This window comes from Rhamphochromis longiceps, linkage group LG15, assembly GCF_057381845.1.
Source record: "Rhamphochromis longiceps isolate RC_006_pf linkage group LG15, R_longiceps_female_GT1.1, whole genome shotgun sequence".
Lineage (NCBI taxonomy): Eukaryota > Metazoa > Chordata > Actinopteri > Cichliformes > Cichlidae > Rhamphochromis > Rhamphochromis longiceps.
Window position 1 is genome coordinate 19262146 of NC_140571.1, and position 13190 is coordinate 19275335.

Consider the following 13190-nt stretch of genomic DNA (forward strand, 5'->3'; position numbering starts at 1 on the left):
GTGCAAAAAATATTATAAATGCATTTAAAAACTATACAAATCAGGATAAAATGAACCTGTATGGATTGGTTCTTTGCAGCTATACTACTTGAGTTGGTACAAACAGGCAGAATGATATTACATATAACATTTTAGGTTATTTAATATTAGCTACAAACAGCTAAATAACACATTGTCCCTTGCACACTGTGGACTGGACTTGGCCATCATTTTCTCACCTGGTCTGTCTCCTCGCTCACCCCGTTCACCCTTCTCTCCCTTGAAACCCCTTTCTCCTCGGTTACCTGAGGACAAAACAGCACGAGACAACTGATTTACTGACAATGTCGATAATGATTACTTTAAAGAGTTTTATGTCACAGTACATGATGATTAAGCACGATGTAGTATAGAACATTTAGATAAAATATGAAATCAAGGAAAAAAGGAGGCTGGAACAGTAAGAGGTACTAAAAGGAAACAGCTGGAGGAACATTTTACAACAAAAAAGGTTAACTGGTAACAGGTCAGCACCATGATTGGGTATAAAATTGCATCTCAGAGTAGAGTTCTCAGAGTTTCTCAGAAGTAAAAGTGGGCAGAAGTTCAAAAATCTGAAAAAACAAAAAACCCAGCACCTACAAATTGTGGAACAAGAATGATATAAAATTGCAACTTTGACTATCTCGGGATCTACTTTACATGATTCATCAAATGATTCTGAGAATCTGAAGAAATTTCTGTACATAAGGGAATAGGCTGAAAATCAATCATTGGATGCCTGTGACCTCTGAGCCCTCAAACAGCACTGCATTAAAAACAGGCATGAATCTGTAGTGAAAAGCACTGCGTGGGCTCAGGAACACTTCCAGAAATCATTTTGATTACAGCTCATTGTGCCATCCACAAATGCAGGTTAAAGCTCCTTCATGCGAAGAAGTCATATGTGAAGATCATCCAGATGCCTCTGGCTTCTGGGGGCCAAAGCTCATTTAAAATGGTCTGAGGCAAAGTGGAAAACTGTTCTTCTGTCAATGAATCAAGATCTGAAATTGTTTGGGGAAAACATGGAGACTGCAACCTCCAGACTAAAGAGGAAAGGGACCAGCTGGCTTGTTATGTGCACTCAGGTCAAAAGCCTGCATCTTTGATAGTATGGCTGTGCATTAGTGTCTATGGAATTAGCAGCTTAAACACCTGGAAAGGCATCAGCAATGCTGAAAGGTATATACAGATGTTAGGGCAATATGTGCTCCAATTCAGACAACAGGCCTTGCGTATTTAAACAAGACAGTGCTAAACTTCATACTGCAGCTACAACAGCATGGCTTCATAGCAGAAGAATCCTGGTGATAAAGTGGCCTCCCTGCAGTCCAGGACAACTAAAAACATTTGGCACATCATGAAACTAAAAACATGACAAAGAAGGCCTAAGATTGTTGTGCAGCTAGAAACGGATATCAGACAAGTATGAGAACTCATTCCTCCCCCAAAAGTTCACCAGCTGTTCTCCTCAGTTCCCAGATGTTTACAGACTGTTGTTAAATGCAGAGGGGATGTGTTACTATTATCAAATTCTAACATGGGGTATTTTCTTAAATTTTACACCCTTTCGTACTGAGCGTGTAAATTCAGTCATTATACTGATCTCTTAGAGAACCAATATGTTAGTAAATTTGTCATTACGAATAGAAATGATAGTAAATACTTAAGTTTTGTTTGTTCAGTTAGACTGAGTGATATTTGTCATATTTTCATCCTACTTTACACAAAATAACAGAAACCAGGGATATGAGTTTAGGGATTAATCATGAATAACTGAAACTTGTAAAAATTGTAACAACAAATCAAATCGTTTTCAGTGTTTTTTGTCAAAATTTGGTTTAGTGAAAAGGGAAGGAGAGTTGTCTGTATCATAATATCCAATAAAATCCTGGTTAAAGTTAAAAGGGAAGCAAGCTATGCATAAACTGAACACAACCAAGACTGAATTACACACAGTGCCAACCGCAATGTAGCACAAAATGGGGCAGAAATGAGGTGAAAAAACAAGCAGGACCAAGAGCCATAACCCTCAGAGATGAGAGCAGCTCAACCACTGAGAAGTCTTAAAACATCTGAACCTTTTCTTCACTTCTCAATCATTTCCTCTCATTTGTATATTTTTAGCTAATGTCTCTTAAATCATGAGGCCTGTAATTGACTTCTCATACATGTGGCTACGCCCTGAATCCTCTTCTTAAATAAATTCTAAACATTGTGGTGTATATGTGAATATTAATGCAGAGAAGAGCTGAAAAACAAAATGAAAATGCACTGACAAAAATCTTTTTAAGGTAATTGCTTAGGCTATTACAACATGGATGGAAAAGTTAATGGGATACAAAACAGCGACATTACTGCAAGTAAAAATCCTTGCATTTGTGGTTTGTGTAAAATTACAGTACATTTACGCACGACACCTCTCCCCAATCAGAAGCTTGGATACGACTATGTCTTATTTGTTTTCATTTCAAAATATAATGTTATTACAAATTCCCATGAATTAGCCATCCAAAGTTGGAGAGCATTTCAGTTTCAGTGCCAGTTGCTAACTCTCAGCCATGAGGTTTAAAAACCACAAGTCTGTTTTTGTCATGAAGCAACGAGAGGATCGGCTTTGAATGGGCACTTATCCCACCTTTAATTTGACCACAGTGTAGGTGCAAGCTGTGGTGGTCCTCAGCCACATGTGTTACAGCCTGTGTGTGTGTCTAAGCAGGGCAGCTAGCCCTTTATACACACCCTCCACGTGACGTCCTCAGCCTTCAGTGTCACTTCTATCCTGACCACATCCTTAACAACTAAATAACACTGCAGGGAAAACCTAAACACAGTGGTGGGCTACTGCTGAGCCACAAGAGACAACAGATGCGTCTGATTTAAACCCTCACTGAGTAATTTTGCATACTGGTGGTCCTGAAAGGCAGCAAAGGGTAAGATGAGGGGAATTTTGTAAGGTAATTTGAAGCCTTAGTACAAATATTTATGGTAACCCTCAGGATAAACTGTCATAACTTTGATTAGCATCACACTTTTCATCTAGTGCCAACAGCAAGTAAATTCTTAATTTATATTTTTGGCTTATGAACAAATACCTTTAATAAAAAACAAATGAGCGTCAGCTGTATTTACTATTTTGTGGTAATGAGCAAATTCAAGCATTCCAGTGTGCTAAACCAATATGGTCCACTGTCACAGCTACACAACACCTACTAAAGATCAGTATATTCATTATCACTGCATTCCAGTAAGTAATGGCTCTAGACTTTTAATAATGTTTATGTTCAATGTGACCCATTGTGGTTTTCATTTTTTTTTTGTCAAAATGTTAAAATGTTCATGTCAGAAAAATTCTCAAGCCTAGTGACAACTGGCCAGTGGATTAAGGTGCAAGTCAATGATGCATTTAAATAATATGGGTATTCCCATAAGGTTAATTCACAGAGGCACAGATGCCATAATCCCAGCAAACATGGCTTAAAGAGACCCTGACATAATGTTGTGCAGGGTTGGCTGTGGCTCAGGTGGTTGAGTCTTATTAAAAAGTACTTTAATGGTCAACTGAGGAGAAAGGTGTTATATAAGCACCTTCAAACTCTTTTCATTTGTATGACTGAAGTCTCATTTGTTGTACGGTGAACTTACAGTAACATGTCGGACTGTTAAAAGCATTATGTCTGACTGCCCCTTATGTCAGCCTTATAAACCATGTGATGCACAGTTAGCAAAGTAGCATAAGGGAGCAACAGGATGCGAGTTTAAGTCAACCTTGTGGTATACATTTTTTTCCTCTTTCCACCAGCATGAAAGGAAAGAAACGTATGGTATATCAGCAAAAAAAAAAAAAAGCAAAGACAAATATCAGCTAGACAGGGAAAATATTGTTATGCATTAATATAATTTTTTTTAAATCATCTTTTGATATGGCAATGAAACATTTTTGGGAACTATAGACTAATAAGAATCATTAGGTTACTTACATATAAGCCTGAAACAAGGCCAAAAGTTTTAAAGTTCTGAGATAAATCTGTAAAGGTCAGGCTTCAAACTGCTCTTAATGCAAGGTTTCTATTTATTTAATTGTATGATCAGCTAACAACAGCTCTTTACTAATTTTGGCCAGCTGTAAATCTGAAAAGGTATGACAGCATGAGAGCCACAGAGAGACAAAAATAACGTCTAGCTTATGAAAAAACACAAGACTAAAGACCCAAGCGGTTTTCCGTAAGTGTTGGTAGGAACCAAAGTAGAGTTGAAAGAAGTTACCCTCCAGGGGCCAAATTGCTAAAATTGCTTTGAGTCTGCTTTATGTGTTAAACAGTTTGCTAACACATTAGCAGTAAACACTTCACAATGTCACAGCACTTCAGAGTTGTCAGTTTTTTACTGTCCCCCAGTGGCTAAAAAAAGTCCAGCTTTACGCACCCAGAAATACCATAAAACACTGTCAGCAACCACAACTGATCTGACAACCAAAGGAACAGCCAACACCTTCTGCAGTCCCTATATATTCTTCCCACCGTTCATCTATATAAAACCATGAGACTTCCCAGTGCTGTTTTTACAAGTTTTTTGTTTTCCCTCCTCCCTCCTGGATGACTGTCTTATACTGAGGCCCCATTCATAGCCGAGTCTCTCCAAAGCCTTCCTCCTTCACTGGTCTGTTAAACCTGAAACTGCACCACAGACGCGTAAAGCAGAAATACACACTACTACAAACTACCGGGATCTAGATGTGAAGGTTCCTGTGTCCTTCACTTTACCTTAATTTTTGTTTTTCTGTGTAAAATGGTTATTGGTGTGATGTTTTGTATTGCTCGCTACATAACTAAGTTGTCAATCAAATGATGCAGACAATGCCAGAGTTTTTGTAGGTGACAATCTTTTCACGCCTGCTTGGTCATAATGGATGTAAAGTGAGTTTTCTTCTAATGGCTTCAATCAAGCTTATGTCATACTATTAAAATACAGGACATGTTTAGCAATAAATTATAATTCCCTCTACTTTCAAGACATGAGTGACAGGCAGTGGTAGAATATGACGTGCTATATGTATAAGAACAGCTTTTGTGAAACCCATGTTTAAGGACTCTTCATAGAGTCACTTTTTACAGTAAAACAGTAGTGGAACATGTCTGCTATCACTACAGATACATTATATTAAAGAGACATCACATAATGAGGAGATGTGGCACTCCTGAAATCTATGGAAAAACAAATAATGGAAGAATTGTTCTAATCTGATATGACTGCTGATTTCATCCTCTGACCAAAGATTAAATGGTAAATGGCCTGTATTTATATAGCGCTTTACTTGTCCCTAAGGACCCCAAAGCGCTTTACATATCCAGTCATCCACCCATTCACACACTGGTGATGGCAAGCTACATTGTAGCCACAGCCACCCTGGGGCGCACTGACAGAGGCAAGGCTGTCGGACACTGGCGCCACCGGGCCCTCTGACCACCACCAGTAGGCAACGGGTGAAGTATCTTGCCGAAGGACCGAGAGAGTCCAAGCCAGGGCTTGAACCGGGAATCTTTCCGATTACAAGGCGAACTCCGAACTCTTCAGCCACGATCGCCCGTGAGATTATTTAACATTAACATTTTAATACTTTTGGTGTGCACTTAAGGCAGGAGTGGGGGAACTCCAGGCCTCGAGGGCCGGTGTCCTGCAGGTTTTAGATGTGTCCTTGATCCAACACAGCTGTTTTAAATGGCTAAATTACCTCCTCAACATGTGTTGAAGTTCTCCAGATGCCTGGTAATGAACTAATCATTTGATTCAGGTGTGATGACCCAGGGTGATATCTAAACACAGGACACTGGCCCTTGAGGCCTGGAGTTCCCCCACTCCTGCCTTAAGGAGTAACAACAGCATTATGTGCCCTTTCCCTAGCATCCTCTTCATATGGCCTACTTCATTATAAATTTGATTTAAAGAACTGAAGGTAGAGCTCCTCGATTGCCATCGAGCATATCCATTATCTGTATCACTATTGTGTTGCATTGTGGTATAATTCAAGCTGATGAAGTGTCCGGTGCTTTCAAACTCGAATTTTCTACCAGGAATTAGTCCTAACAATGGGGTCTATTAGGAGACCCCACACTATGACCCTTCTGCCACCAGATATTTGGTTTTTGTCTCATTTTATCTTATTCTCCTAGTGCTTTAGCATCTTTCTTCTAGTAAACACAATAAAAACAGTCTTTTACATTTGTATAAAATGAGCATGAAAAGGCACATTATTTTACACTATGTAAAAATGCCTAAAAAAGGGAGAGTTGAGTCATAGTATTTTTATTTAGTATTTATTTATTTATTGTCATTGTCAAGAACAATGAAATTGCGTTTGGGGCTTCCATACAACCCCAAAAAAAAGAAGAAAATAATAAATACCCCTTAAAACCCAAGTGTACATATTTAACCCAGTGTGACTCCAATGCAATAAGACAATCCTTAGCAATAATGTTCGTAGAAATTCAGACAAAGACCTGAGATACATGACAAAATACAACAATGCAACCCATTCAATATTATTGTACTGTGAGATATGATATCAGATATGATAGTTATCTATTTAAGAAAGAGGGGGGGGGGGGGGGGGGGCAGGAGGGGGAAGAGAATAAAGATATGATGCACCAATGCAGACCAGTTCATTGCTATTAAGAAGTTGGATATGGTTATTGTCCGTGAGAGGGGGGCAGAGAGTTCAGGAGCCTCACAGCCTGTGGATACAGGCTGTTGGCCAGTCTGGATGTTCTGGCCTGTATAGACCTGTATAACAGCTAAGTGCAGGAGACAACAGGTCCAAGATTTCAAGAGCTACCGGCCAACATTTGGACTGTGGGACTTAACACTGGACAATTCAGCCAAACCCCGATCTGATTGGCAACAGCTGTCGGCTAAAGACACATTACACGCATACATACACAGTGACATGTCCACACAAGAAACTCTTAGACTGCAGTGCCTTATCATATTAGTCACGGCTATGATTAATTCAGAGCTGTGTTTATCTCAGTGTGTGTTTGTTATCATTGGCGCTGTCTAGCCCCCGATGGGGTTTATGTAGATTTAGAGAGATGATGAGAGAGTATAAAGACAGAAAATAAGAAATAACAACATAATGGACACTATCCAAGCTTAAAGATGGCATTTATCCTTGTTCTCACATTGTGGAAAACATGTAAAAACATTTACAGAGTGGAATGGAAAACTACTGGTAAATTCCCCACACTGTATATAGTGATATACTGAGTTGTCAGACAGTATTAGTTCTTCATTATGGATTTTGCCACATATAAAATATGATCCTATTATAATGATAAAGGTGTGTGGGTTCTATTCAAAAGTACCTTTAAATATGTTATTCAGGTTTCTGTGTCAGAATGTGGTTGAAATTTGTTTAAGTGCATGCTTCTTGGATCTTAATTTCCATGGTAGATTTGGAGGGGTTGTGTCATGACAACATGATGGATGGGGGCAGTAAGAAAAACTGGCTGGATTAGTGCATACTGGAAAATGAGTACGTACACACGCATCAACAAGTTTTCCTCTCTTTTTCTGACAGTTGTTCCATTGGAGCTAATAATATAGAAATATTGTTGCTTTCCAGCTGTTTAGTTGATAATCACGGTTTCTGGTAACATCCAATAATTTCTTGCATTTCATTGAATGGAAAACCTATTAGATAAGTAGAGACAGGTGTTTTGCTTGAATAAATGGGAGAGTATAAGCGAATATAGCTCCCATGGCTAAAGACAAAAAGCAAACAGTAGCACCTGTTGGTGATGTAAGAAGTGTTGTGTTCCTGATAAATCCTGGTACGGAACTTTTTCAGTGACATAAAGGTCAACAAATCATGGAGTCATCTGAGGACTGAGTCTTTCAGTAGGCAAGTGTTGTTAAGATTAATTTGTGATTTATACAAGACTACAGGGAGAAAAAGGACATCCGTACTGATGAGCTGCTGTGTGAGAGTATGACTAACTTATTTTAATGTGGCTACTGCTGTTGCTCCACAAACACACAACTGCCTACATAGTTTTAAAGCAAAGATTACACTCTATGTTGTTGTAATGAAAAAAAATTCTTTCTCTCTGCACAAGAGCGAACAGATTAACCAGAGAGCAAGAAGCAGAAATAACCTGCTAAGCCCACAATTTTTACTGTATAGGAATAATTTTACAATAAAATTGAAGGAAAATGTATCTTCTTCCAAACAATGTCTTTTTAAAAGCAGACACCTTATGCTGGTTGATCTGTACACATTTGACTAAGAGTGCCATTTAGCTGTTCTTGCATTAACTACTTCTTTTGACTCGCTTTAAAAAAAAAAAAAAAGGAACAAAAATAAACACAGATCTGCAGAGAAGATTTTCAGGATGCTCAGGGTTTTTAAACCCGGTTGATATGATTCAGATTTTAAAAGCTGTTTTGAGAGAGCAGTGCCAAGCCAGTTTCAAAGTAAGTGACAAAGAAAGTAGAAAGTGGTAACTTGTGCTTTTTGTAAGTGCTGCTTCACACACAACAATGAAAAGTGATGAGGTATGGTGGATTTGAATGTCACCATCTAATTGTTTGATTTGAATCTCTCTCTCTGATTTGTTGATACTTGCCTAGATTTCTTTCTGTGTCATGCTTGGAATGACCTTTTCCACACATTCACCTTTTTGCTGTACTTGAACACATACACGGGGGCATCAGGTGCCACTCGATACTTTGATACGTAGATTGAATTAGTCAGTGATATCAATATATTGACCTTCTGACTGGTATATGACCCTCACCGTTACCTGCGAAGGGACGGCAACCTTCTAGCAGCTCTGTATTGTATGCTCTTGCTTTTCCAGTACTTGGCTTTCTCATATTTGCATGCATAAATATCAGTGAGCTCATAAGACCAGGCCAAGTTAATTAGTATTAAACTCCAAACTATTAGTATCACGACTCGCACCACAAATGTACCTTTAGGCCCGGCAGGTCCAACGTCTCCTCTTTCTCCCGGCATGCCATCAACCCCACCAGACCCTTTCATTCCCCGAGGGCCCTGGTTGCCTTTTTCTCCGGTAAATCCTGAAACACAAACAGACAATCATGAAAAAAACAAAAAAAACAAAACCTGCCTGTATTTTGCAACTGCCATTCTAAAAAGGCCAGAGACCCCACTCATATGGACTATTTTGTACACTTTCTTCTGTTACTGGCAGCCAGAATGGAGCTACTGAGTCAACAGACAGGCAAATTTGATGACACACTGATTCTTCAGCTTGCAGATCTGTACTGCAATTCATGTGGAAAAAGAAAAGATGTGGAAGAATGGATGAGGATGAAAAGAATTGTAAACTCTAGAGGGGAGTGAAGATTTTATCGCCTGAGTGTCAACACTAACTGAACCAGACTGGAACATACTTGATCTAATCATGGTTTTCATTAGCTGTAATGTGGATCCATGGTGTAAATAAACAATTACTGAATTTCTGTTAGGGTCCAGTCATCAGGTCTCCCAGTCCTATCTATGTCATTCCAACACAGCAAACAAACTCTATATTAATCTTTAAAGTGTATTAAGGTTTTGGAAGTCCTGTTAATATTAGTCCTGCTCATGTTCCACCATCTGGAATACACGAAAAACATCTTTTGTTTTGCTCCTAAAACATATCCACTCCATACCCTGTGGCATACAATGAGAACATTTGTTTAGAGTAAGCACAGTGAAATGTCTCAAAATTAGTGTGGTAATGAGTTATTGATTACGCCGCTGAGGTGAGAGAAATCTTTTTAAAATGTCGCTGTGTTCTGACACGCTCTGATTACACTGTTGTGACTGTTCAGAAATAAGAATAAAATAATTAGGCATTAGAGCCAGAAACGCAAAATAAACCGATGATGGATGAGGCCATATAACTCAGTTCAACTCAAAAACCCACTGGGAAAATGCTATCTATCATAATTGGGATCCAGGGCAGAAATGTTCTTTTTGTTCTGCAGGCGAGTCCAACTGGATTGCTCCACATGTCAAGCGTCCTGCTGGATGTGATGACACATTCCTTTGGCTTCGGTGCAAGTGGAGCAACAGAACTCCATGTAGCACAATATAAACACAATGTGTAGATCTAGGTTATTAGAATTGATTATTCTTTTTAGAACTGGAAACAACAGTCAACATAAAATAAACAGATAACATAAACTAACATTGCTAAGGTCATTAGTTTGAACAATAGGCAAAAAAAAAAAAAAAAATTTGAAGAATAGGCAGTGTTGGGAAGGTTACTTTACTCAATGAGAGTAACGTATTCTGAATACTTTGGATTACTTAATATATTATCAAGCTTTTTACAACTACATGAATGTACTATTGCTGTGTGATTTATTACTATTACTGAATGATATTCGCCATACCAATACCAAATAGATTTTTAAATCTTAATATAAATGAGTAACAGTAGGGTGGACATTAGTTAAGGCTGCACGTTTTGCAGCGATCTCCTATAGAAAACTATTTTGCGCATATATAAAACAGGTCCGGGGCTCGGAACCGTAGTAAAGGGACCTCTGGCTAATAAGTCGGGTTTGTGTCGGTTCGTAGCCGAAAATTAGCTTTACTTTGTTGTCTGGGTCAACTTTGCTAGCGAGAGACAGAGAGAGGCATTGAAAGGCTGCTCCAACGGAACTTATTGTTTCGGAGGAAAACACGAACACGGTGTACAGTCGAGTCTTAATAGCTTACTTACAACTGGGCTCGTCAGGCAGTCTTCTTGGCTGCAGTGGTTATTATTATATTTACATGCTTCCAGCTCCCGTTTCGGCTCGATGACAGCTCGTACTTTTCGACTCTCCCTTTTCTCCCTCCTCGCGCTCACAGACACATAGCGGGTATGGCAGTCCATTCTCCCTGCAACACGGACTACACTGCCCATGAGGCTACATTCTTTAGGGCTATGCCTGTAACACTCTGCCTATTGCCTTCATATTAAGTAATCTTTGTGAATAATTTTTAAAAATATTTTTTCACGTATTTTTAATACATTTACAGTTAGAAAGTACTGCATCTGACTGAAGAAGCGAAAGTATTTATCAGAATTAACATTCTCTTAGTGGAAGAACAGCCTCAGAATTGGACCTGTAAGCTTGTGTGGTTGACTTTCTTCTTGGTAAACACAGTAAAAAGATATATAACTTGGATTTATAAGAGACGCACCAACATACAAGTAAACGTATTTCACGTTGTGTTGTACATGGAGTCCTCAAAGTGTTTTAACATTTCAACACAATGTCAAATGCAGTTTGTCCCCTATGCCCAAAACAAGAAAAGCAGAACTGAACCAAGATTCAAGGTTATGGGAAGCTTCAGTTTACAAGACACCAAGTTCCTGTAAAGAGCTAATGTGTGTAATGGGATTCATAAAGACTTGACATCAGATTGTGTCACATGCATAAAAAATATTTATTTTCATAGTATGGAGGGAGAAAATGTGTGTTTCAGGAGTGTTTGGTGAAATAGATGATTAAAATTCCCCGTTTTCACCACCAGAAGTGCTACACAGCAATGATTTTATGTATAGGCCACTGGTTTGTCTATTTTCTCAAGATGATCTCTAGTTTTTCAGGATTGTGTGTGTGCTACAGTAGTAATCATAAAGTATGAATCAGAAATTGTTCAAAATAAATTTTAAGCTGTAAGTTGACTTAAGTTTACTGTACATATTTTGTTTTTGATAATAATGTTTGTGAATAAAACTCCCGCTATTCATTTTTATTCTTAAAACTAATTTGAGATAATGGCAGGTTTAGGATATACTGAAAGTATTTATTTCACACGGATAACATATTAAATGTTTCGCTTGAGTAAATCTAAAATTTTAAGAAAAAAACGTCACTTTCCATTTGATGGCAGTAACATGTAAGGAAGTGGTATAAAAAAACCCAGCACATTTTCTTAGCTTAAACATTTGATTTGTTTTCTGTTGTTAATAACATATAGGTTTATGTCACTTGCAAACCATTCTTTTTGGGAACTAGAATAATCCATATACCACTCCATCTGTTGAAATACAAAACTGTCATTCATGACAGTTAAACTGTAGTTTTTGTTTTGTGCTTTATTACTGCTAACATTAACAAAGGCTGATTGACAGTCATCTTGTCTAATTGGTAGTCCAAGTAGTCAGTGGGTGCAACGCATGAAGGAAGGAAGTAACGTGTCAGCAAAACTCACACAGCGGGAGGCAGAAAATGTATTCAGTAGATTTGTTAGACCTCAGGGATGCAAAGAGCCCGCTTCGGTAAAAAACACTGCATGTTAAGTTAACTGTCCTCTTTTAATTGGTGAAGATGTTCCCACACTGTTTTGGTCTGTTCAGGTTGGATTTTCATAGTCTTTTGTAAGTTTCTTTATGTTTGTATTTATTTAAAAAAAAAAGGATATGCATGTTAACAAGCACTTAGTGTCATCATGCACATATGTCAGATTTAGCCACACAAGCTAATTTTCCTCTATAGTCTGACAGGCTGATACAATATTAGATTAATCAACAAAACCAAACATTGAGAAGCATGTGAACATAAATAAAAGACAAAAACACATACTCCTATAACAGATTAAATTGTGTAAAATTGTATGTAGCAGGATAGTAGTAGCGTAGTATATTTTCTCAGTTGACCAGTTTCCATATTCAGTGAAAACCACCTGCAGACTGTATCGCTAAGCTCTCATCCTGTCTTTGTGTCTTTGGACTATTAAATCTGAATTAATATGTTTTTCCATTTTATGCTGTACATCGTATTATGATTGCTTAGACTTATTTGGTGTGGTCTGGTATGACCTGCAGGAATTCTTGGTTGTTAGAAATGTTAAGAATTTAAGGAAAATAGCTTTAATTGAGTCAAACAAAAACAGCTGAACCCAAACGGACTTACTGCTACTAACTGTTTTGATTAAAAACCATCTCCCCTCTAAAAAGCCCTTTTTCACTGAAGTTAACATTGGGGGTTTCATTTTTCTGTCTTTGCTTTGGTCTTGCAGAGGGTTTGGCTCCATTCACTTTGCTAGATTCTTACAAATGTTAGGCCTTTGTAAACACTCACGTTAGCAATTCTTTTTTTTTTTTTTCACTTTTTCCTGGAACTATGGGCTGAGATGGGGGGGGGGGTCCCCTTTCAAC

At 38.2% G+C, this 13190-nt stretch overlaps 1 protein-coding gene across 1 annotated transcript in view; it reads right to left on the bottom strand.

Annotated features, from left to right (window-relative positions):
* Window positions 1–13190, bottom strand: part of scara5 (scavenger receptor class A, member 5 (putative)) — a 122126-nt gene that overhangs the window by 43014 nt on the left and 65922 nt on the right. Inside the window, exons 9-10 of the mRNA XM_085382033.1 lie at window positions 8995–9102; window positions 219–284 (exon numbers count right to left, since the gene is read on the bottom strand). Coding sequence (XP_085238159.1) covers window positions 219–284; window positions 8995–9102 — 174 coding nt within the window. The remainder of the gene's footprint in view (window positions 1–218; window positions 285–8994; window positions 9103–13190) is intronic.